The 27,474-nt window shown below is 37.3% G+C and overlaps 1 protein-coding gene across 1 annotated transcript in view; it reads left to right on the top strand.

The window, feature by feature from the left end:
- Positions 1-7,879: 7,879 nt before the first annotated feature.
- The window catches only part of grm8a (glutamate receptor, metabotropic 8a), a gene marked incomplete at its 5' end in the record, with an annotated part of 120,391 nt that continues 100,796 nt past the window's right edge, over positions 7,880-27,474 (top strand). The window contains 4 exons of the mRNA XM_079818366.1: positions 7,880-8,072; positions 15,468-15,603; positions 20,660-20,814; positions 25,778-25,915. Coding sequence (XP_079674492.1) covers positions 7,880-8,072; positions 15,468-15,603; positions 20,660-20,814; positions 25,778-25,915 — 622 coding nt within the window. The remainder of the gene's footprint in view (positions 8,073-15,467; positions 15,604-20,659; positions 20,815-25,777; positions 25,916-27,474) is intronic.

Genomic DNA, 27,474 nt, shown 5'->3' with positions numbered 1-27,474 from the left:
TCATTATTCTACATTCATGCATGTTTCCTTGTCAAAATGTCAAAAAGTTTTAGTAAAGTCAGTGCTGCGTTATATACGCTATATTCCCATTCCGCGATATAAAAAGGTAATGTTAACGTTTACAGCAAAATCGCTAACAATAGCCAGTATCATCAGATCGCCATAACACCCAGCCCTATTTTAACAATATTACAACAAAACACAGAAACAGAATATGTAAGTTAATCACGATTAGCATATTACTTTAATGCACTAACGTTATATCTTGATAAGCAGTAGAAAAAATATAAAGGGATTTACGTTACCTTCTGCCGTCTGCTGTCCGCCATTGGAAACTTAGTCTGTTCTCTCAGTCGACATCCCACAATCAAAATTCGTCCAAAATAAGATTTTAACAGGTTTAAATGATCCATGCAATGCAATTAATGGACAGAAGAAGCCGTCCTGTTGAAGATTAGAACCCGCGATCGCGTCGCGTCCCCGCGAGCCACGAGCAACTCCAAAGACAACGGGTGTATAATTCAAACTGAAGGCGCGCACTGTCATTGGCCAGATTTCTGGATGACGTTCAGATTGACCAATCACGCTCAAAAGAACACGGAAAGACAGCAAATAGCCTTGCAAATATAGAAAAAAACTTGTTTTAAACAACAGTTAGAAAATGTGTATATTTATTTTTATTTGCTGTTATATTTAATTAATTGGTCAAATGGTGTTTTGTGGTGTGGGCAGATGCCTGGAAGTTTCAACCTGGAGAGCAGTGCAGATTTGTACTCTTTAAAAACAATTATTGTTTGATATTTAGTTTGCTATATATTTTGTTATATTTGTATCCAGAATTGAATGTAAAACCAGTTTGAATGTAAAAATACACCTTCACTGTAAAACAGAAAATTAAAGTAAAATATCTTAATTTAAATAAGGAAAAATCTGTAAACTAATAGTGTTTTCTCTAAAACGTTTAATGTAAATTTCTGTGAAGTTTTTAAACTTTATTTGACTTAAGATATTTGACTTATTTTACGGTTTTTGTTTTGCAGCTGTAGCTGCTGTTTTTTTTAGGTTTTTATTTTTACAGTGTAAATATAAAACTAATAAGATTTACTTTAAAATGACAAAGAATAATGTTAAATTGTTAGTATGGACACAAACATAAACCTTTAATATAATGAGCTAAATATTGTATTACAGTTGTTAATTTACAGATATTGTTTGTAATTTTGCATGAATTTGTTATTTATGAAAACAGAAAAATAATACAGTGATGTTCCTGTATAAAAAAATGAGAATTACTGCAATTTGTCATTAATGATATAATCCTTAAAATAACAGTCAAGTTGTTTATTTAGATATTGTTTGTAATTTTACATCGTTTTAAACATAATTCAAAATTACAAGAAAATACTGTAAAAAACGGAAGTTTTTTTCTGTAAAATTAGGATTATTTTTATTGGTTGTCTTATTTTTATTGGTAACCTTATTGGTTGCACCTACATCTATTGTGAGTGGTGGATTTCAAACCTTAAAACGCCCCTCTTTTGCAGCGTGTTTAAGTTAAGAATCTTGGAGTGACACTTTTTGTTAACAGTTGCAGAGCTGAAAGATCTGCTTGTGTTTCTGTGTTTCTTGAGCAAGTGAATCCCTGCTCTTTTTTATTCCATATTTTTATTTTGAGCATATCAGTTTTTGGTGTTTTTAAAACAAACTTTTTCATTTTCCACATTTCATCTCCTTTTTATTTAATGTTATTATTGCCTACAATTTGTAAAACTTTGCAAAAATTGTTTGGGGATAGTCTAAAATGTTTGGTTAATTATCCTTTGTTAATTCCATTACATTTCTTTGTTTATTTCATTACATATTCAGATTTTTTTGTGAACGTATATGTTCAGACAGGGTTTTTATTTTGTACTGTTTTTATAAAAAATATTTGATTAAGAGACTCTTTTCATGCAGTGGTTTTAAGGCCCTGACACACCATTCTGATGGTTTGGCCCAGACCCAGACGTGAACCAACCCCACAGTCGGCTTTAGTCATTGCTAGTTCAGTTTAGTGTTTCAGGGCCTTAAGAATTCTTTTTTTCTGTGTAAAAAGCTTGTTTGCTGTAGCCTACAGTAGACCAGAGATAATTCTCAATCCTGAAGTGCTCCCCTGCCCCCCTCCCTCTGAGAACAGCCAGCACAAGTGTCAGTCATTAACATATGAAAGGTCTTCTTCACACCTAACAGTCTTCAGTCCTAGCACACCCAGCAGTGTTTCAGCTGTATATGTCCGTGAAATTTCACGGATTCCTGTATACGTCCGCATACGTGAGGTTTCCGGGTTTTTCTGGAAATATACTGTTCCGTGTTACTCTGATCCGCTTTTTCCCACATACATCCGGTAAACATCAAATTACACAGGAGTATACCATGCCCGGATAGTGCCGGATTTCAGTGTTTTCATGCAGTGTTTGGAGAACCAAAAATAGTTCTTTTCATCTAAAACCCCCTTTTGGAGCCTTTACTTTAGTTGAACGTGTATGAACTTTGAACTACTGTCTTTTGTGTCTGTTTGTTTCTTATTGTTTTCCACAGGCAAGTCTAAGCCTGCTTTAATAGCGAGACTCTTGATTGGGGTTCATGCAGGGAAATGAGATTTTTCTTCACATCTTCACAGGTTTGCGTTTGTACAGCGACCGTCGAACTCCTCAGACAAAACAAATCCCTCTGACTCGTTGATTCGTGAGCACAACACTTGAGAGAAACGGACGGCGTCTGGAGCAAAGAGAATGGGACGAAAGGATTTATCGCTGGGATTTAGAGGCCGTGATGAGCGGGAATCCACCGTTGGTCACTCCTCTCGCCTTCGATTCTAGCGTAACTCCCTAAAAGGCTGAAGATAATAGATCTGTGCTATAAGACAAAGCCTCTGGCGGCTGTGTCAGTTACAAGCATGACCTCAGCACCAAACCTGACCAGTGTTGGGTCTTAAGGCAGCATGTACTGTCCTAATTCGCCAAAATCCCGTCCTCAAAATCCAATTGGCCGTGGTCCACGGAGCACGAGTGCAGAGTTATGTCCTCCTCTGTTGTCCAAGGCTCATTTCTACCACATGCCCCACTTCAAAGTCTTCTGCAGCACCATTTCCAATGTGCCTCTGGGCTGCACAGCACAAACTCGTCTCTTTTAAAGCCGCAATGGAGGGTTGAAAGAAGCACCAACAGTTTTTTAGGACAAAGCGAATGGCACTCTAAACTCGTGCTGATGCAAAGACTCACGGCGCTTTCACAGCTCCGGATCAAGTGTGTTTGATGTCAAGCTTTGCTTCATTTTGTTGGTTTACAAGCAATTTTTCCATAACTTGCATTGCACAATTGCAAGCTGAACACAAGTCAGCTTAAAACGGGCCTGTCATGTGGACAATTTACTCTTATATCTCACCATTCAAACCTTAGTTCTCATAATTCCAACTTTATTTTCCATAATTTTCCAACTTTCTCATAATTATGACTTTATATCTCATAATTCCACTTGTATTTTTCATAATTGTCTTTATATCTCGTAATGTTAGAATTATTTATCATAATTATGATAATTATGATTTATCAAAATTATTTCTCATGTCTCATAATTCAGATGCTTTTATAGCTCATATGTCAGACAAATTTTACATAAGTGACTTAATAATTCCAAATATATTTTTCATAATGATTTAATTCGGACATAACTCAGAATTCAACTTTATTTCTCATAATTATGCCTTTATATCTCACAATTCCGACTTTATTTTCCATAATTATGACTTTATATCTCATAATTCCGACTTTATTTTCCATAATTGTCTTTATCTCTTGTAATGGCGAAATTATTTCTCAGAATTATGACATCATTTTTCGTAATTGACTTTGTCTCATAATTCCAACTTTATTTTCCATAATCATGCCTTTATATTTCATAATTCCACCTTTATTTTCCATAATTGTCTTTATATCTCGTAATGGCGAATTTTTTTAATCATTATTATTTCTCAAATCTCATAATTCAGACGTTTTTTTACATTAATTCCGTAATTTTCATAATTCCAAATATATTTTTACTTAATTCTGACATAAATCAGAATTCAACTTTATTTCTCATAATTATGCCTTTATATTTCACAATTCCGACTTTATTTTCCATAATTGTCTTTATCTCTTGTAATGGCGAAATTATTTCTCATAATTATGACATAATTTTTCGTAACTGACTGTCTCATAATCTCATAATTCATAGACATTCCATTATGACTTTATATCTCATAATAACACTTTTATTTTTCATAATTGTCTTAATATCTCATAGTGCCAAAATTATTTCTCATAATTATGACATAATTTTTCGTAATTGACTTTGTCTCATAATTCCACCTTTATTTTCCATAATTGTCTTTAAATCTTGTAATGCCGAAATTATTTATCATAATTATTTATCATATCTCATAATTCAGACAGTGTTTACATAAGTGACTTCTTGTCTCATAATTCCAAATATTTTTTGACTTAATGAATTCTGACATAACTCAGAATTCAACATTGTTTCTCATAATTATGCCTTTATATCTCATAATTCCGACTTTATTTTCCATAATCATGACTTTATATCTCGTAATGCCATTTTTTTTATCATAATTATTTCTCAAATCTCATAATTCAGATGGTTTTTACATAAGTGACTCAATTCCATAATTTTCATAATTCCAAATTTATTTTTCATAATGATTTAATTCTGACATAACTCAGAATTCAACTTTATTTCTCATAATTATGCCTTTATATCTCACAATTCCGACTTTATTTTCCATAATTATGACTTTATATCTCATAATTCCGACTTTATTTTCCATAATTGTCTTTAAATCTTGTAATGCCGAAGTTATTTATCATAATTCTTTCTCATATCTCATAATTCAGACAGTGTTTACATAAGTGACTTCTTGTCTCATAATTCCAAATATATTTTGACTTAATGAATTCTGACATAACTCAGAATTCAACATTATTTCTCATAATTATGCCTTTACATCTCATAATTCATAGACATTCCAGTATGCCTTTATATCTCATAATTCATAGACATTCCAGTATGACTTTATATCTCATAATTCCGACTTAATTTTTCAAAATTGACTCTGTCTCATAATTCCAATTTATAACTCAGAATTCAACATTGTTTCTCATAAATATGACGTTATATCTCATAATTCCTAGACATTCCATTATGGCTTTTTTCATAATTCTGATTATTCATTTTTCAAAATTCACTCTGAATTTATTTCTCATAATTATGACTTTATATCTTATAATTTCACCTTTTTAATAATTCTGAATTTGCTATTTTTCAAAATTCAGATTTGATGTAACTTTTATAAAAAATCTTGTAATAATCACTTTATTTCTCTCTAGTTTTTTTTTCATAATTCTGACTTTATTTCTCACAATTCCTACTTTATTTGTTTTTGTAATTATATATCTCAAAATGTGATTTTATTTCTGTGAATTTCTTCATCTGAAGTGTATCTCATTTTCTACTTTTAGCCATAAATGGGCTTCCATATTTCCAGACCTTCTCTGGTTCAGTCCACGCGATCCAGGTCCTTCCTCAATCCTGTTAGTCCTGCTCCAGTGCGCAGAAATGCTCGGCATCAAAATGATTGTCGTGTTCTTCATGCATCTTCCATTCCCCAGCAGCGGGTGGTGTGTATGGCAGTGGATCTGTGGTGTGAAACGCACGGCGTCAGGCACGCGCGTGTGGGTGGATGCGGGTTGTATCCGAACACCTTTGTGATGCGCGTGTGGGTGGAGATGTTGAATAAACACGTTCCCGGAGCTTCTGTGCTGCTTTCATGAGCGAGAAACGCTCCCACATTTGATGTTTGGAGGAACTGACGACCGAATCACCTCTTACAGGGAGCGGAGGAGGTCAGCGCCGTGGGGAAACAATATACACATGAGATATTAGGCATTAAATATGGATCTTTTTTTTATAACACAGCCGTTCTGAGTTTTGTTGAGCGTTATTTGCTTTGCCTGATATCTGAGTAGCACCACCTCAGTGGTTCTTAATTTCGGAGAGAGTGTTAAATGTCTCAACACGAGGAAGTACGGCACACTTTTGTTGCTTAATGGATGGTGTAATAAGCCACTATAATAAGGATTGTGCTTCTGAGCCCTGCGCCATTACTGTCCTGAAACATGCTTTGTCACACAGGCACTAATGTGGAATGAATCAAATATCCATTAATGTCACATGACTCCAGCCCAAAAGAATGTTTGTGAATTTCATGTTTGCATTTGGCCTAAACAGCTCAACACTCATCCCCACCAGAAGGACAAGCAACACTTCCACTTCATTCACACTTTTAGCGTCTCTTCATCGGTCTGTTTTATACTAGTTGTGTCGTTTTGTCTGGGTATTTGAGTATTTCATGCACTGGATTATCCCAAAAATAATATGATTTAATATACAAACCAGTTTTGGGGTTTAAAATCTGGCAAAAATGCTACTGCAAAAGATAAATTGGCGTAGAACTGATGTAAAAAGTCATTTTGGACTGATGGGCAACAAATCCACTTCATTGACGCTTTTTGTGTCTCTTGTTCCGTTTTATGCCATTAGTGTCATTATTTTGAGTATTTTAGTACTTAACTCAAAGGATTGTCCAAAAAATAGCCATTTGCTCATCATAATTTAATATATAATCCATATTTGAGGTTGAAAACTGTGAAATCGGTGTAAAATTTATATAAAAAGCCATTTTGGACTGATGGGCAACAAATCCACTTCATTGACACTTTTATTGTCTCTTGGTCAGTTTTACCTCATTGCGATTTAATAAACACACCAGTTTTGGGTTTGCACAAGATAAATTGGTATAAAACTGATATAAAAAGCAATGAATCCACTTTATTGACACTTTTTGTTTCTCTTGGTCCGTTTTATGCCTTTAGTGTCATCATTTTGAGTATTTTAGTATTTAATTCAATGTCCAACAAATAGGCATTAGCTCATCATGATTTAATAAATAATAAATGTTTGGGGTTGAAAACCTGACAAACATGCTGTATTGTAAAATATACATTTGTATTAAATTGATATAAAAAGCCATTTTGGACTGATGGCGAACAAATCCACTTCATTGACACTTTTTGTGTCTCTTGGTCAGTTTTATGCTATTACCGTGCAAAGCAAGATGGCGCCTGTGTTCGGCTTTGCCTCTGCTCCCTCTCTGTCCTCTCGTATATTTGTGGTTTTTCTAGTGTTGTTTTTTGTTTTATCATCCCTGATAACTACTAGCTGTGTCTCAGCTGTTTTAAAATATGATCGACACACATTATTCTGCATTAAGGAGAATATGAAAGTACTTTGTGCTACCTGGGCTAAGTCCACAGAGTTTTTCCCTCCAAATTTTGAATGTTCCATGTCATCACCGGTGTACCTGTTGCTAACAAAGCCTCGCGGCAGGAAAAGGAAGCGGGGATCCAGGGCTGGAGTCCAGGCCAGGCTGAGGAAACAACGTGGACAACCACCCTGGCCAAGCGATCCAGGACATCTCTGGGACGAGCGGTGCTTGAGGTTGGTTTCTGTTCGCGAGTCGGATGGGAACTTGCCCTGTGCGTCTACGTCCCTCAGGTGTATTCCATCTCGGCGGCCTCAAAACCACCCTCTGCGCGAACGGATCTTGCGTCCTGTTACATGCCGGGCAGCAAGTGACAACTACGCCATATCTGAAGGTGTCCAGTCAGCTCGATTTGCTTTGTTTAACGCGCGCTCCATCGCTAACAAAGCGTTCATCCTCTGCGATTTATTTACAAAGGAACAAATTGACTTTATGTTCCTAACGGAGACCTGGCAGCGAGAAATGGAGTATACTCATCTTAACGAATTGTGTCCCCCGGACTGCTCTGTGTATGGGACGCCGCGGCTGTCGCGACGAGGAGGTGGACTCGCGCTCGTGTACCGGGACCACTTCTGCTGCAGGTTGATGAACCCAGACCCTTTCGACTCCTTTGAGCTACAGATGACTAAGGTTGGAAATGTTGACTCATTCTACTGTGTATTAATTTATCGACCTCCTGGTCCGGCTCGTCTGTTTTTAGAGCACTTCGCTGAGTTTTTATCTTCGATTATTAAGCTTGAAAATGTTCTGTTACTCGGGGATTTTAACCTCCATATTGATGACCATTCGTGTACCGTAGCATCTGAGTTTTTAACACTCACTGATTCATTTAATTTTAAACAGTGTGTCTTTGGTCCTACACATATAAAAGGCCATACTCTGGACCTTGTTTTTTCTCTAGGTCTGAACATTGACCAGTTGAGTGTTATGGATATCAATGTGACAGACCACTGTTGTATATTTTTCAATTTGTCTTTTAATGTGGAATGTCTACCTTGTAAACCAATGTTACAAAGACGCATTATTAACCAAACTACCGTTGAAAAGTTTTCTGAGTCATTTGACCCTAGTTCTTTCATTGACTGTAATGACTCTGAATCATTTCTTCAGTCTTTTAATAATCATTGTTTATCTGTTTTAAACAATGTTGCTCCCCTGAAAAGTAAAAGCACTTTCCCTAAGAATCCTTGTCCCTGGATGAATGAGGAAATATTGGCTCTCAGAAGAAAGTGTCGTAAAGTAGAACGCTTGTGGAAATCAACTAGTTTTGAAGTACATAGACTACACTTGAAGGAGCTTATTACATCACTGAATGAGATGATAAAACAGACCAGGTCGGCCTATTTTTCTAATCTTATAGTTGTGAACAAGAAAAATCCCAAAGTCTTGTTTGATACTATATCTAAGATTGTCTCTCCTCTAGCCCCACAAGTGCCGGTTCACTCAAAGGTTGATTGTAACAGGTTTTTACACGCTTTTGTAAACAAGGTACAAGATATCAGAGTTACTATAAACCCATCTGAGGTTACATTCTGTTGTTGCTCTCCCTTGTACTTTTGGGATACTTTTTCACCCATCACTGGTGAGGATATAAAGGGTTTACTAAGAAAAGTAAAACCATCCTCAAGTCCGCTTGATGTTGTACCGACTTCATTGCTGTTAAATGTGTTTGACTTAGTGGGACCGTACGTTGTTAAACTGATCAATCTTTCCCTTTTAACCGGATCTGTGCCAAGCCCTTTTAAACAAGCTGTTGTCAGCCCCATACTGAAAAAAACAAACTTGGATTCTTTTGAACCAGCTAATTACAGGCCTATATCTAAACTGCCTTTTTTGTCTAAAATCCTTGAGAGAGTAGTGGCCGAACAGTTGAATGCGTTCCTTGAAGGAAAAATGTTGCTTGATAAATTTCAGTCTGGTTTTCGCAAATGCCATTCAACCGAGACTGCACTTTTAAAAGTATCAAGTGACATTTTGATGGCTGCAGACTCTGGAAATTACACTGTGTTGATTTTACTTGATTTATCATCTGCATTTGATACAATCGACCATAAAGTGTTGATAAATCGGCTACAAAATGATATGGGGTTTTCAGGGTCGGTTTTAAATTGGTTCTCCTCTTATTTGAGTGACAGATCTTTTTGTGTGTTTGCTAATAACATTCTTTCAGAAATGACCCCACTGTTATGTGGAGTTCCTCAGGGCTCGGTTTTAGGTCCTATTTTGTTTTTAATATACATTAGCCCTCTGGGAGAAATTATTCGAAATTTTAAAAATGTATCCTATCACTTTTATGCCGACGACATTCAGTTGTACTGCTCATTTAAAGAGTCAGAATTAGGTAAGTTAACTGAATTGCTGGAATGCATGTCTTGCATTAAGATCTGGTTAAATAATAATTACTTACAACTAAATGCAAAAAAGACGGAAACCTTAATCATTGCTCCAGACAAAAAAATACCTCTAATAAAACTGCATCTCGGTTCCTTGGACTCAACCGTTCAGTTGAGCCTTAGAAACCTTGGTGTTCGGTTCGACCAATCAATGTCTCTGGATGGTCATTCTAGACAGTTGGTCAGAAACTGTTACTATCATTTGAGAAATATCTCTAAACTGAGGACTTTGTTGCCCAAAGCTACTATGGAGTTGATAATTCATGCCTTTATTTCATCACGTCTAGATAACTGTAATTCTCTTTTTACTTGCTTTAACAAATCTTCTCTGAGTCGTCTCCAGACGGTGCAACACGCTGCTGCCAGGCTTTTAACAGGAACCAATAGAAGGACACACATTACTCCAATTTTATTTACATTACATTGGCTGCCTGTTAAATCCAGAATTGATTATAAAATTTTAGTTTTAACTTTTAGAGCACTACATGGTCAGACCCCCCAATATATCACAGACCTGCTGGCACCGTACACTTCCTCTCGTACTCTTCGTTCCTCAGGTCGAAATTTCCTGAGTGTCCCAAAAACCCGTCTTAAAACATGGGGAGACCGGTCCTTTCAGGCAATTGCCCCTAAATTATGGAACGCTCTCCCCCGCGCGTTGCGTGTGGCAGAATCTGTTGATTCTTTTAAAAAGCAGCTGAAGACACTTTTATTCAGACAAGCTTTTAGTTAATTTTGGGCTTCTGTTTTATTTGGGTTTGTTTTGTTTGTTAAATTGTATATTCTCTGTAAAGCACTTTGTGATTTTTATCTGTGATAGGTGCTATATAAATAAAGTTTACTTACTTACTTACTTACCGTCACTATTTTGAGTATTTTAGTACTTAAGTCAATGGAATGTCCAAAAAAATAGGCATTAGCTCATCATAATTTAATATATAATCCATATTTGGGGTTGAAAACTTTGAAATTGGTGAATAATATATTTAAAAAGCCATCTGATAGCCAACAAATCCACTTTATTGACATTTTCAGTGTCTCTTTTAGGGTCAATTTTATATATTAGTCAATCTTTTTGTATTTGAATATTTAATTCACTTTATTATCCAAAAAAAGGCATTACCTCATCATGATTTAACTAGTTTTTGGGTGGAAAATCTGGCAACAATGCTACTGCAAAAGATAGATTGGTATAAAACTGATATAAAAAGCCATTTTGAACAGACAGACTGCCACAAATCCACTTTATCGCCACTTTTAGTGTCACTTTTAGGGTCCATTTTATATATTAGTTTCTCTTTTTTTGTATTTGAGTATTTAATTCACTTTATTATCCAAAAAAGGACATTACCTCATCATGGGTTTTTGGGTTTACAAGAGATAAATTGGTATAAAACTGACATAAAAAGCAACAAATCCACTTCATTGACACTTTTAATGTCTCTTGGTCCTCGTTATGCCTTTAGTGTCATTATTTTTAGTATTTTAGTACTTAATTCAATGGATTGTCCAACAAATAGGCATTAGCTCATCATGATTTAATAAATAATAAATGTTTGGGGTTGAAAACCTGACAAACATGCTGTATTGTAAAATATACATTTGTATTAAATTGATATAAAAAGCCATTTTGGACTGATGGCGAACAAATCCACTTCATTGACACTTTTTGTGTCTCTTGGTCAGTTTTATGCTATTACCGTCACTATTTTGAGTATTTTAGTACTTAAGTCAATGGATTGTCCAAAAAAATAGGCATTAGCTCATCATAATTTAATATATAATCCATATTTGGGGTTGAAAACTTTGAAATTGGTGTATAATGTATTTAAAAAGCCATCTGATAGCCAACAAATCCACTTTATTGACACTTTCAGTGTCTCTTTTAGGGACCATTTTATATATCAGTGCCTCTTTTTGTATTTGAGTATTTAATTCACTTTATTATCAAAAAAAAAGAAGGCATTACCTCATCATGATTTAATATACAAACCAGTTTTGGTGTTGAAAATCTGGCAAAAATGTTGTAAAATATAAATTGATATAAAATTGATGTAGAAATGCCATTTTGGACAGAATTTTGGACAGAATGGCAACAAATCCTGCACTTCAGTGACACTTTCAGTGTCTCTCCATTGATCCATTTTATATTATTACTGTCTCTATTTTGGTATTTGAGTATTTGATTAAATGTATTATTCATAAAACATGTTTTATCTCATTGTGATTTAATACATAAACCGGTTTTGGGGTTGATAACCTGACAAAAATGCCATTTTGGACAGAGTGGCAACAAATCCACTTCAGTGGCATCTCTTCCTTGCTCCATTTGATACTATTAGTGTTACTGTTTTGAGAATTTGAGTATTTAATTCAATGAATTATCCAAACAAATAGGCATTCTGGCAAATCTGGCCAAAATGCTATTGCGAAAGATGGCCATTTTGCACAGAATGAATGTGTTATGGTGTCCCAAACGGTTGCCTTCGGTCAGTCACAACACCGAATGGCCCTCAAAAAAGGAAAGTTAATTACAAGTGAACCGATTCACTTAGGAAAATGTTCAGTTTTTTACAGCATTAGCCATGTTTGTGTTTGAGTGGCGACACGCGAGGTTGGATACAATTAGATAATTCGTGATTCATAACGCAGTGAAAATCCAATCATTAAAGATTAGCTGAGACGCTGAAGCTCGTCGTGTCCCTGATTTAAAATGGATCATTTTATTATCATGCTGCATCAGACGAGCTGCTTAAACGACTTCATACCGCTGCTTTAAACAATTAGAGAAGTCGCAGCACACTTCGAGTGTTATTGCAGTGAATTGTTTTGAAGGTTTCGAGTGAGTGCATGACGCCTTCCTGTTCTTTCAGAACTAAAAATAAGCCAGCCATATTTGAATGCAATCGTTCATGCATATTAATTGTGAAGTGACTAATTTCTGGGTTTGACACATGTGCTAGTCAGCGGTAGGCGGGGCTGCTTATCTCAGTGTTCATGTCAAGCCCCAAATCTTCCAGCTCTCCCCCCATCGCAACATGCTGCAATGCTGATGTCTGCCCATGCAATCAATGTATGAGCTTAAGTAAAGCCAGTGTTTCTCTTCCTCACCGTTTAGCCGAATATGTGTCCCTGCGCAACACAAAGACTGCTGTATCTGCCATTGAACGCACAATAAATGGAGAAGCACAAAATGTAAAAGGAATTCGGTGTATTGAAAAGCCACCAAGCTCTGGAATGCTAATTCATTGGCCTTTTGATGTTTTTCCCCATTTATGGCACATAAAAGCCTCATTCTGCATTTGGAAGGAGATGTGGAGAGACATCAGTGAGCCGCTGTGTGCCCCGTGTTGTTGCTACATTGGTTCGGTAGCGTGAAAGTAGCTTAGCTGTTTTCAGCTTTTCTTGTAGCACGCTACTTTTTCCAACAAGCAGCGTTGAAGTGTGACGAAATGGTTTATTACTGTTTTTGTCATGTTGTAGTGAGCTAACTGAGGTATATAAGAATAAATATCATTCAAGAGGTGTGCGTTTCATGTTTGGGGTCGATTACATTGTGTTTTTTTTGCTCAACAAGGCTGCATTTATTTGATCAAAAACACAGTAAAAAAAGGAAAGTAGTAAAATTTTATTACAATCTAAAAAAGCTGTTTTCTATAGAAACTTGTTTCAGCCACAGAATAAAAAATTGCTAATTGCGACTTTTTATCTGGCAATTCTGACATTATATCACGTAATTATGAGATAAAAAGATAAGAATTGCGAGTTATAACATCAGAATTGCGAGTTATAAAGTCAGAATTGCGAGTTAAAGTCAGAATTGTGAGTTATATAGTCAGAATTGTGAGTTATATAGTCAGAATTGTGAGTTATATAGTCAGAATTGCGAGTTAAAGTCAGAATTGCAAGATATAAAGTCAGAATTGTGTTATAAAGTCAGAATTGTGAGTTATAAAGTCAAAATGGCTAGTTAAAGTCAGAATTGCAAGTTATAAAGTCAGAATTGCGAGTTATAAAGTCAGAATTGTGAGTTATAAAGTCAGAATTGTGTTATAAAGTCAGAATTGCGAGTTAAAGTCAGAATTGCAAGTTATAAAGTCAGAATTGCGAGTTATAAAGTCAGAATTGTAAGTTATATAGTCAAAATGGCTAGTTAAAGTCAGAATTGCAAGTTATAGTCAGAATTGCGAGTTAAAGTCAGAATTGCGAGATATAAAGTCAGAATTGCGAGTTAAAGTCAGAATTGCGAGATATAAAGTCAGAATTGCGAGATATAAAGTCAGAATTGCGAGATATAAAGTCAGAATTGCGAGTTTAAGTCAGAATTGTGATATAAAGTCAGAATTGCGAGTTTAAGTCAGAATTGCGAGAAATAAAGTCAGAATTGCAAGATATAAAGTCAGAATTGCAACTTTGTATCACATAATTCTGACTTCAACTCGCAATTCTGACTTTGTATCTCACAATTTTGACTATAACACGCGATTGCGAGTTTATGTCAGAAAAAAATCAGAATTGCGAGATGTAAACTCGCAATCGTGAGATAAAAAGTTGCAATTATCTTTTTAAATGCTTTATTCTATGGCTGAATCAAGCTTCCATTGTTTTCTATGTAAATATATTTTAAAATGTAATTTATTCCTGTGATCAAAGCTGAATTTTCAACATCAGTACTTCAGTCTTCAGTGTCACATGATCCTTCAGAATACCATTTCTGGCCAAAAGGAAATCACAGAAACGGCTCCTGAACATGTTTGGGAATGGCAGCAAATGGGCTGTTTCCGCCAAAGCAAATATTGCACGGCATAAACTTACAATCATCACGGATCGGAGGAGGGCATGAACACAACAGATTGGTGATTACCATTGTGAGGGGCATTAATTAAAGCTAATTAGTGTTTGTCATCGTGACAGAATGTATAAGGAGCCGCATTCGTTGAGTGCACAATGACACGGGAAACACCGGCACTCATTAAATGGACTGTAACAGGAGGAGATTACATCCAGGAGGAAGTCCATCATTCACCCCCGTGTGGGACGTTAATGGTATAATCGAGCTTACATTAAATATGAAATATGACTCTGTCCACCTCAATATGGCCTGTCAAGACCAGATTTTTGTAAGTCTGTCGTGTTAAGTTTGAATAAATGATGTTAAGCATCTGGAGATGTGATTTGAATGTTGGAGCTTCTTTTATGTCCACAGTAGCCATTTTGAACTATAGACAGGCATCAGAAATGGCATTGCTTGGTGTATTTTTCTTAATTTGACTGAAGGAAATCCAGTATTTACAAACCTGCTACTTGTTTTAATTGTTTTACTTTTCTTTTATATACTGATTTTATTGGTTTACAAAAGTCTGGGATTGGAAATAAGTCTCTTTTGCTTACCGAGGCTGTATTTATTTAATAAAAAATGCTGTAAAAACAGGAAAATATTATTACAATCTAAAATAGCTGTTTTCTTTGTGAATATATGTTAAAATGTAATTTATTCCTGTGATCAAAGCTGAATTTTCAGCATCATTACGGTTTATTTTTTTATAAAGTTCACAGTGTGAATGAACAGAAAATGTCTGGATTTGAAAAACAATTTGGATTTTGGGTGCAGAATGAACAAAGCCTAATTCTCTGTTTGTGTGTGTGTCTCTGTCTAGGTGGCGTGTGTATCGCTCAGTCTCTGAAAATCCCGCGGGAACCCAGGCTTGGGGAATTCGACAAGATAATCCGCCGCCTCCTGGAGACCCCCAACGCCCGGGCCATCATCATGTTCGCGAACGAGGATGATATCAGGTGTCCCCTTTCTGTTCTTGAAAGACATCCCCTGGCTAACCGTTTCCCGTTTAATATGGAGTTGGTCCACCCTTTGCAGCTGTAACAGCTTCAACTCTTCTGGGAAGACTTTCCACAAGGTTTAGGAGTGTGTTTATGGGAATTTCTGACCATTCTTCTAGAAGCGCATTTGTGAGGTCAGGCACTGATGTTGGAAGAGAAGGCCTGGCTCTCAGTCTCCGCTCAGGTTGAGGTCAGGACTCTGTGCAGGCCAGTCAAGTTCCTCCACACCAAACTCGCTCATCCATGTCTTTATTGGCCGACGCTTTGTGCACTGGTGCGCAGTCATGTTGGAACAGGGAGGGGCCGTCCCCAAACTGTTCCCACAAAGATGGGAGCATGAAATTGTCCAAAATGTCCAAAGTCCCTTTCACTGGAAATAAGGGGCCAACCCCTGAAAGACAAGAACGCACACATATTGAGAAATGGCCTATGTATATAGAGAGAGATAGGCTGCGTCCAAAATCACATACTCTTATTTTGAATGTTATTACTTCATAACCGGTAAAAAAGTATGTTCTACACTCACCTAAAGGATTATTAGGAACACATACTAATACTGTGTTTGACCCCCTTTCACCTTCAGAACTGCCTTAATTCTACGTGGCATTGATTCAACAAGGTGCTGAAAGCATTCTTTAGAAATGTTGGCCCATATTGATAGGATAGCATCTTGTGATTTAGGGAGATTTGTGGAATACACATCCAGGGCACGAAGCTCCCGTTCCACCACATCCCAAAGATGCTCTATTGGGTTGAGATCTGGTGACTGTGGGGGCCATTTTAGTTCAGTGAACTCATTGTCATGTTCAAGAAACCAATTTGACATGATTGGAGCTTTGTGACGGTGCATTATCCTGCTGGAAGTAGCGTATCAGAGGATGGGGACATGGTGCTCATAAAGGGATGGACATGGTCAGAAACAATGCTCAGGTAGGCCGTGGCATTTAAACGATGCCCAATTGGCACTAAGGGGCCTAAAGTGTGCCAAGAAAACATCCCCCACACCATTACACCACCACCACCAGCCTGCACAGTGGTGTAACAAGGCATGATGGATCCATGTTCTCATTCTGTTTACGCCAAATTCTGACTCTACCATCTGAATGTCTCAACAGAAATCGAGACTCATCAGACCAGGCAACATTTTTCCAGTCTTCAACTGTCCAATTTTGGTGAGCTTGTGCAAATTGTAGCCTCGTTTTCCTATTTGTAGTGGAGATGAGTGGTACCCGGTGGGGTCTTCTGCTGTTGTAGCCCATCCGCCTCAAGGTTGTGTGTGTTGTGGCTTCACAAATGCTTTGCTGCATACCTCGGTTGTAACGAGTGGTTATTTCAGTCAAAGTTGCTCTTCTATCAGCTTGAATCAGTCGGCCCATTCTCCTCTGACCTCTAGCATCAACAAGGCATTTTCTCCCACAGGACTGCCGCAAACTGGATGCTTTTCCCTTTTCACACCATTCTTTGTAAACCCTAGAAATGGTTGTGCGTGAAAATCCCAGTAACTGAGCAGATTGTGAAATACTCAGACCGGCCCGTCTGGCACCAACAACCATGCCACGCTCAAAATTGCTTAAATCTCCTTTCTTTCCCATTCTGACATTCAGTTTGGAGTTCAGGAGATTGTCTTGACCAGGACCACACCCCTAAATGCATTGAAGCAACTGCCATGTGATTGGTTGATTAGATAATTGCATTAATGAGAAATTGAACAGGTGTTCCTAATAATCCTTTAGGTGAGTGTATATACAGTAGTATGAACGTAATCTGGACATACTACATTCGTCATTACCATGTGACCTACAACCGTCAGTTGTGTCGCTTCACTGCCATTCATAAATCTTCTCCTGTTGCTTCATGGGATGGTAAAGCATCCATTGTATGCACACTTCAGAATCTCACTGGAAGAAGTAGGCCATTTTGCCTACTCTTTTATGAGTAGACGCTTCTTTTGCCACATACTCTTTCTCTCGCCTACTATGTAGTAAGGAAGTATACGGCTTGGGATTTAGGCATAGAGATATACAGCGAGTGAGAGGGGAGGAACAGCTACAACAGCCTCATTAACACATTTCTGCTAACGTATCGTCCCTCCCAGCAGCCTTTCCTCAATTCCCGCCTTTATCTCAGTCGCCACCTGTATATTGTCCAACTTTACTGAACTAACTACAGATGGAAAGCAATTAAAAATGCTGGGGAGGCTGTTAAGTGAGGCTTTCTGTGCCTGGAGGGAGGGATGCTCTAATTTCCTCTGCGTCTTCAGATTGTGGAGGTCCTCACAGCTTTCCTGAGCCGGTCCCCGAGGTGCTGCTCTGTGCACCAAGATTTGGCTTCCCCACACAGAGCCGACTAAAAAATGTTGGCTTTCCTGCCATCTATACATATGTTTGTTGATATAACAGCTGCTGAGGAGTACAATAATTATTTATATGTCTTGGAGGCAAATACTAATCTGAATTCATACTCAAGTGACATAGACTTTTAAAGCAAGCCCAGGCAAAACAGGGACAAAAATGAATGTTACATGTTGGGCTTATTAACAGATTGACCTAGGGCATACTAACTATTTCACACTGCACTCTAAAAAATTATGGGTTATCTGTCAACTCAGTTACCCGCTGGGTAAATATTGGACAGAACAACCGTTTGCTGGGTTGTTTTTTGTCAGTGCTCGTTGTTCGGCTAATGTTACCTGCGACGTACATGTAAAGAAAAAAGGCAAAATGTGAGGCAACAGACATTTTCCTCTTTGTACAGTAACAATTTGATAGGAAAACAATATAATACAAACCTTAATTTAATTCAGGATATTTCCCCCGGAAGATTTCTCTCAGAACAGAACACAAAATGGCCGCTGACAAATGTGTCCAGTTTTAATCGGTTTGGCACAGACTACCCAACAATGGTTTACACTGACCCAGCGCTGGGTAGGCATGTTAGGTGGTTCATCATTTGTATTGACAGTAAAAATGACCCAGCAGCTGAGTTACAGAAAAACTGTCCAGCACTAGGGTTGGGCCGATAGGCGATGCCATTGTCCCTTGCCAGACATCACAATGTTGAGCCGGCATTGTGATACTGCCCCCCCGCAAATAATGAACTTGTTCCCGATCACAAAATGAAATTACATTCAAAACAGTTCAATGAACACAATTTAAACACTACTATATAGAATTATAGGCTACTGGATGATTTAAACCGAACTAAACAAATTATATTCAAATGGCGGACGGCGGCATGTTTCCATCTGGAACGCGAGACAGAACGATATAGCACCATTTTCCTGTTTCTAGTTGAAGAGAGTGTCAAACCAGCGGTGCGGATCACACCACAAGCTCTCAGGATTGTTTGTGGTAATGATATTTCAGCACTATATCCTCTAGTAGTTTAGTCTAAAGCTAAACACGCTTCATTCAAGCCCTTTGAACTCTGTGCGCTTTCTCTCTTTCTCTCTTTCTCTCTTTCTCTCTTTCTCTCTTTCTCCAGACACGCACCACATTAAAGGATTAGTTCACTTTTAAATAAACTTTTGCTGATAATTTACTCACCCCCATGTCATCCAAGATGTCCATGTCTTTCTTTCTGCAGTCGAAAAGAAATTAAGGTTTTTGATGAAAAATTCCAGGATTTTTCTCCATTTAATGGACTTCAATGGGCCCCAAACGGTTCAAGGTCCAAATTACAGTTTCAGTGCAGCTTCAAAGGGCTTTAAACGATACCAGACGGTGAATAAGGGTCTTATCTAGCCAAACCATCAGTTTCTGTGAGAAACCGAGCAGTATTTATGCTATTATTTTACCTCTTATCAGACGAACGTGATCATCTCTGAGCTCCACCATAACTTCCGCTAAGTGAGGTCAAAATACGATTGTGGTCATAGATATATCGATAGTAGATGCTCATTCGAATTGATCCATGCAGGTGCTAATGAGGCATCTACGTATACATCTATGACCATGCTCGTATTTTGACCTCACTTAGCGGTCAGTTTGTCTGTTAAGAGGTAAAATAATAGCATAAATACTGCTCGGTTTCTCGCAGAAACTGATCGTTTCGCTATATAAGACTAGATTTATCGTCTGGTATCGTTTGGTATTGTTTAAAGCCCTTTGAAGCTGTACTGAAACTGTCATTTGGACCTTGAACCGTTTGGGGCTCATTGAAGCCCATTATATGGAGAAAAATCCTGGAATTTTTCATCAAAAACCTTTTTTAAAAGTGAACTAATCCTTTAACAAAGCTTAATGCTTAAACGCAACCTCCGATGTCATCATCCATTGCAATGTTTCACTGTAGACATCGTCTGATGCCAATTTGGTAGACATCGCCCAACCCTACCCACCACTGAGTGAAAATATTAAAAATTAACCCAATAAAAGGATCCAGCAGGCTGAACTTAGCATTTGGGTTAAAACCCAGCATTTTTTAGAGTGTGTGAAAATATACCGAGTGAAAGTGGTTGGCGCATTTTCCCTGAGACGTCGAGTTTTAGCTTGAATCAACATCCAACTTAATCTCTTTTATAGTTGATAACTGATATGGACCTTTTCCGTTACGCATTGGTTTTCTCAATTTCACTTTTCGGATGTCATCGTCTTTAACATATTGGAGATTCTTTACACAGTTAATCCAGATACTATTAAATAATTCTTGAGTTAATTCATTCCTTCCAGTCACTTCTCTCTTCATGTTTCACACTGACATAATGAGCTTAACAGCACTTCTGTACTTTCTCTCTCAAATCCCTCTCAATATATATATATAAATACAGCTGGACAAGATCGTCTTAAGGCTGACCACTGAAATCCCAGCTTTAAATCTCCAAGGCCCCTCCGAGTCTCTGACATGAGTGAGGATCCAGAGCGTGTCTTTATTTGAATATCAGTAACAGCAAACAGATGCCTGCAGCTCCTGACACACATTTATCTGAACTGAAGCGCTTCACTAGATAAGATATGGATGTGCTTGCAGTGTGCTTTGCTGTTTGAGGCTGATGTATCATTGTTTATGTCTACAGACGAGTGCTGGATGCTGCCAAGAGGAGCAACCAGACGGGTCATTTCCTGTGGGTGGGGTCTGACAGCTGGGGTGCCAAGATCTCGCCGGTGATTCAGCAGGAGAGAGTGGCAGAAGGAGCCATAACCATCCTGCCCAAACGAGCCACGGTAGAGGGTACGTACATGTGACAACAGACGGCTGACGAATGCACTACCATTCAAATGTTTAGGGTTTTTGAAGGAAGTGTCTTTTGCTCATCAAGGCTGCATTTACTTGATCAAAAATACAGTGAAAACCGTGATACATTTAATTCTTTGATGAATAGAAAGTTCAAAAGTACAGCATTTATTTAGATTTTTTTTACATTATAAGTACGTTTTGAACTGTGGTGTATGTGACAATTTACAAAGCCCCTAAAGGGACATGGTGTGGTTAAATGGGATGGGTAAAAAAAATGTATTTCAATGTTTTTTTAATTCCCCCAAGAAGCTTTGCGTTCACTTGAAAATCCTTTGCGTTCCCCCGAGAAACTTTGCGTTCGCTCGAAAATCCTTTGCATTCCCTTGCAAAACTTTTGCGTTCCCCCAAGAAACTGCTTTCGCTCGAAAATCCTTTGCGTTCCCCCGAGAAACTTTGCATTCGCTTGAAAATCCTTCGCATTCCCTTGCAAAACGTTTGTGTTCCCCCAAGAAACGTTGTGTTTGCTCGCAAAACCTTTGCGTTCCCCTGAAAAACTTTGTGTTCACTCGCAAAACCTTTGCGTTCCCCTGAAAAACTTTGTATTTGCTCGAAAATCCTTTGCGTTCCCTTGCAAAACCTTTGCGTTCCCCCAAGAAACTTTGTGTTTTCTCGCAAAACCTTTGCGTTCCCCTGAAAAACTTTGCATTTGCTCGAAAATCCTTTGCGTTCCCACAAGGAACTGTATTCGTTCAAAAATAACCTTGCAAAACCTTTGCGTTCCCCCAAGAAACTGCGTACGCTCAAAAATCCTTTGCGTTCCCCCGAGAAACGTTGTGTTTGCTTGAAAATCCCTGTGTTCATTTGAAAAACTTTGCATTTGCCCGAAAATCCTTTGCGTTCCCCTGCAAAAGCTTTTCGTTCCCCCAAGAAACGTTGTGTTTGCTCGCAAAATCTTTGCGGTCCCCTGAAAAACTTTGCATTTGCTCGAAAATCCTTTGCGTTCCCCCAAGAAACTGCGGTCTATCAAAAATCCTTTGTGTTCGCTTGAACATCCTTTGCGTTCCTTGGAGAAACTTTGCGTTCGCTCGAAAATCCTTTGCGTTCCCCTGAAAAACCTTTGTGTTCCCCCAAAAAACTGCGTACGCTCAAAAATCCTTTGCGTTCCCCCAAGAAACTTTGTGTTTGGCTGAAAATCCTTTGTGTTCACTTGAAAAACTTTGCATTTGCTCGAAAATCCTTTGCGTTCCCCGGAGAAACTTTGCATGTGCTCGCAAAACCTTTGTGTTCCCCTGAGTATCTTTGCGTTCCCCCAAGAAACTTTGCATTTGCTCGAAAATCCTTTGTGTTCCCCTACAAAACCTTTGCGTTCCCCCAAGAAACGTTGTGTTTGCTTGCAAATCCTTCGTGTTCATTTGAAAGACTTTGCGTTCCCCTGCAAAACCTTTGCGTTCCCCTGAAAAACTTTGCGTTCCCCCTAGAAACGTTGTGTTTGTTCGCAAAACTTTTGCGTTCCCCTGAAAAACTTTGCATTTGCTCGAAAATCCTTTGCGTTCCCCCAAGAAACTGTGGTCTGTCAAAAACCCTTCGTGTTCGCTTGAACATCCTTTGTGTTCCCCGGAGAAACTTTGCGTTCGCTCGAAAATCCTTTGCGTTCCCCTGAAAAACCTTTGTGTTCCCCCAAGAAACTGCGTACGCTCAAAAATCCTTTGCGTTCCCCCAAGAAACTTTGTGTTCGGTTGAAAATCCTTTGTGTTCACTTGAAAAACTTTGCATTTGGTCGAAAATCCTTTGCGTTCCTCTGAGAAACTTTGCATGTGCTCGCAAAACCTTTGTGTTCCCCTGAGAATCTTTGCGTTCCCCCAAGAAACTTTGCATTTGCTCGAAAATCCGTTGTGTTCCCCTACAAAACCTCTGCGTTCCCCCAAGAAACGTTGTGTTTGCTCGCAAATCCTTTGTGTTCATTTGAAAGACTTTGTTTTCCCCTGCAAAACCTTTGCGTTCCCCTGAAAAACTTTGTGTTCCCCTGCAAAACCTTTGCGTTCCCCCAAGAAACGTTGTGTTTGCTCGCAAAACTTTTGCGTTCCCCGGAGAAACTTTGCATTTGCTCACAAAACCTTTGTGTTTCCCTGAGAATCTTTCTTGGGGGAACGCTTAACATTTGTGAGAGAACGAAAAAGCATTGACAAATAATGTTTCCTTTCATCTCATATTTTTTTCTTTTACCATGTCCCTTTAGGGGCTCCGTAACATATATTTCAGTCAGGTCCACTTAAGTCAAAAACACCATAGACAAAGATTTAGTCAACTTTTTATTGCATATTTTGCTAAAATTTACATTTGGCGGTATGGCTCTGTTCTAAATTCCCCATCCTTTTCATGAGCTCCATGAAAAGCCAAGACAGGGAACAGCAGCAGATTCTGGGGGCAACCTCCCATTTTAAACTGGGAGGGCAGAGCAAATCCCCCATTTACAACAGAGTATGCATCATTGACAACAGAATGACATTGATTAGTTAACAGTTTAAGGGGGAGCTGGGGAGGAGGTGGGTTGCAAAGCAGCGTACAGCAGAAGCGTCCCAGCAGGCAGATTGAAGTGAAGCTATGCTTAAGTAAGGCGCCCTGTTTGAGAGATGCCAATTGAACGCATAGGAATCGGATCAGCTGATAGGGGCGGAGTTAGATTTTTCCCAATCAGCTGATAGCAGAGCTTGACTATGTAGCCTGCCTGAACTAACGCTGTACACTTGATTTATTAATTAAACATATTATTTGTTTGTAACCAGAATAAGCAATCAGTAAGTGATTTAAATAAATATAAAAAGGAAAACCTGTAAATATTAGGGATTTTAAAATTGTGATTACAAAGCTGAAGGAAATAAAGCCTTAAAAAGTCACAGGAAATAAAAAAAAATAAACCTTTCTGGTTAGAAATGACTTTTTTGTGAGTGTAATCTATAATTAATTTATTTTATTTTTTATCTAGTATTCACAAACAACCTGAAAGTCATGAAAAAGTCATGGAATATCTCTTAATTTTTTTCCCTAATGATCCCTTTGTCGTAGGCAAAAAAAACTAGGGTATATTCAACTAAACTGGTCAAATATTTTAGATTTATTTCCATAGCACAAAGTTTTCAGTGCACCTGAATTCGGCCATTAGACTGCAATGCTCTTAGTGACTTAGTGGAGACATTTATGTCCACTCTCCAATGGTGTCAGACAAGCATTGCTAACAATCAGCATCATAGTCCGACACTTAATATCGTATCCATGTAGTGCCAAGTGCATCCGAGGCTCCTCCTGGTGTTTGTCTGCACTCAAGTAATCATAGCGCTGTCCCTCAAGCAGCGGCTCTCAGTTCTGCAGGAAACAGCTCGGGAATAGACCCACCAATTAGAGCACTTTTGTCAAAACATATTGTATAATTGTGTCTGTGGGGACACGGATTAGACACAGACAGCCAGACAGGAATACCGCAGAGGATTTGCAGAATGCTCTACCTCTTTACTGACACAAATGTTTGTCATTCCTTTAGATGCTTGTCTCCTTTCCCTTTCCCGGGCCATTATTTTAATTAATTACTACTATTACTACTACTACTACTACTATATTGTGCATATAATGTTTATGTTGTTGTAGTGCTTTTTTTACTGTGCCCAAAAAAAAAAAAAAAAAACCTTTTTGGAAATAGCAGTTGCTGTAAGCCATTTGACCAATCAGAGCAGAGTAGACCAATCACAACAGACTGGGCCATCTGACCAATCAGAGCAGATTAGGCTCTCAAAAGGGCAGGGTTTAATCAAAGTGTTTCAGACACTGAGATAAGAGGTGATTTTGCAATGTATATTATGAGAAAATTAAAGTTTTTTTGAACTTGAATATAAATCTATTGTAGGAGACAAAACAAAATTAGGAACCTTTATCTATTTCAATCTTTCTACTTCTAATTTCATATTTAATTCAATGTGTTATGTGCCAATGCCATTTCTTTGTAATTCATCCATTCTTGCCTTAAAAAAGTTGTTTAAATCAATATAATTACATATTATGAGCGAACATGAATTAACAATAACCAATAGTATATTTTTAAATGAACATTAACCTGGTTATTTTTAAATTAATGATACCTAATGTCTGATGTTTAATCTTAATGAGTTAAACCTTATTGTAAAGTGTTAGCAAAACCAATTCTGTAAATTGGTTGTTGTTGTGAACTTTTTATCTTCTAAAGTGTAGGAAACTCAGAAGATGAAGTCCAGGAGACTTCGGGATCAAACAGAAGTTATTCTTTTAATGAGAACTCTCTGTGCTGCAGGTCGTCCGAAAACAGTCTAACAGCATACCTGATAGGCTATATACATTCCAAAGGGAGAGGGATTTACATTGAGGTTGAACAAAGCCTGTAAATTAAATATACAGGTTTTGGGAAAACCCGCCCAGACAGAGTATCACCAATCCTACTCCTAATCAGCATAACTATTCAAACGCAAAGAGGCAACGACGGTGAGAGTCTGAAAACAGGTCCGGCAGGAATCTCCTGCTGGAAACTCAACAATCTTCCTTTATACCTCAAATGCTCACTTTAAAACAGGCCCAGAATTACTATCTTTATAGTTATTCTTAAATGTTAAATTCAATGTACTGTCTTAAATTTGTAATCTTACATTGTCAAAAACTTAAAGTCGGCATGAAACTGAAGTTGCGCTAGTCTTTTCTTCTCTATTGTGACGTATCTCAGAGTGAAACGCTTCACAAACAAGAACAAATGTAGGGCGGGGCTTGATTTTGTCTGTGGGGGTTTGATTGGATGGTTGAGGTTTGCTATTGGCTGATCTCATGTGAGTGACAGGTGGCCCCGCCCACATCATCAGAAGAGATGAGCTGACGTTATTCTGATTCAAGATTAATGTGCACGGATAAATCATTTATAATATACTTCTCACCTCTCTCTCCTCAGCGTTCGACCGCTACTTCCGCAGCCGCTCGCTCTCCAACAACCGAAGGAACGTGTGGTTTGCGGAATTCTGGGAGGAGAACTTTGGATGCAAGCTGGGGATGCACGGAAAACGTCCAGGAAGCCTTAAAAAGTGCACCGGTAAGAGCCATTATTTATTTAGGTCAGCCACTCATCTCTGAAAGAGTTTTGAGTTTTTGGAGGAAGAGCAAACAAAAGCCAAATGGCTTTGAGAGGCTTTTGAAGTGAGGCCTGGACAGGAAGTGACACGTCTCTTTAGGGCTGTCAGGTGCCCCTGCTTGAGCAGTCAATGCAAACAGTGTGTGTCCCTGCCGTGAGGCGTCAGACAGCCGTTTGGGTGACATTTGGATCGTTTCCAGTGTCTGAATTCATCACACCTTCCTTTCCTCTCTCCTGTCCTAAAGGTCTAAGTGTGCCAGGAACGAGAGGCGGAGCGACACAATTGAACATAAGGCACGTTTATGGGCACAACTGCCGTTTCTCTGAAATTGTTTAAGCCCGTGTTGCGACTGTAATCATCCAGTCGCCTCAAAAAGTTTGCCCCGCCCCCAGATTCACCTGATTGGTCCATTGATTTAAAACGGACATTCATTGGCTGAGCTGTTTTTAATACATTTCTAACCCAGTGTCTTTAAAAGTGCATGATGTGGTGGAAAGGCCTAGTATGTCCTACTGGTGCATGTTTACACAGACACTATTATAATTAGTTTACTTATAGTTATGAAATAAAAATGAGGTTTGCAACCACTGAGTAATGAGCAATGCCATTAACAACAACAATTAATAAACAATGAAATGGTCATTTATAATATTGTTTAAAGTTTTAATTTATAATAACAATATAATATAATTGAATAATAAATATTAACATTCTAATGCATATTAATGTTTAAAAAGTTTAATAAATAATAATAATAATAATAATAATAATAATTAATAAACAATTAAATGGTAATTTATAATATTATTGAAAGTTTTAATTTATAACAACAATATAACAATATAATAATACAAATAATAAAATTGTAATGTATATACATGTTGAAAGGTTTAATAATTTTTAAATAATAAATAAACAGGGAAATGGCCATTTATAATATTGTAGAAAGTTTTGATTTATAACAACAAATATATTATAATAAAATAATATTTACAAAAATAACAAAATTTTAATGCATATGAATGTTGAAAGGTTTAATGAATAATAATAATAATAATAATAATAATAATAAATAAACAAGGAAATTTAAATTATAAAATTGTTGAAAGTTTTGATTTATAATAACAATAATTAAAATAATAAAAGCCAAAATTGTTATGTATATTATTGTTGAAACGTTTAATTTATAATAATAATAATAATAATAATAATAATAATAATAATAATAATAATAATAATAATAATAATATTAAATTAATTCATAATAGTGTTGAGAGTTTTGATTTATATTAACAATAATACAATAATTAAAATAATAAATAATAAAACTGTATTGTATATTATGTTGAAATGTTTAATTTATTATAATAATAATAATAATAATAATAATAATAATAATAATAAATTAATTCCTAATATTGTTGAAAGTTTTGATTTATATTAACAATATAATAATTAAAATAATAAATAATAAAACTGTATTGTGTATTATGTTGAAATCTTTAATTTATAATAATAA

This window comes from Gobio gobio (assembly GCF_949357685.1).
Source record: "Gobio gobio genome assembly, chromosome: 5".
Classification (NCBI taxonomy): domain Eukaryota; kingdom Metazoa; phylum Chordata; class Actinopteri; order Cypriniformes; family Gobionidae; genus Gobio; species Gobio gobio.
Note: the sequence above shows the minus strand (reverse complement) of the source record. Positions and strands in the feature narration are given on the sequence as shown.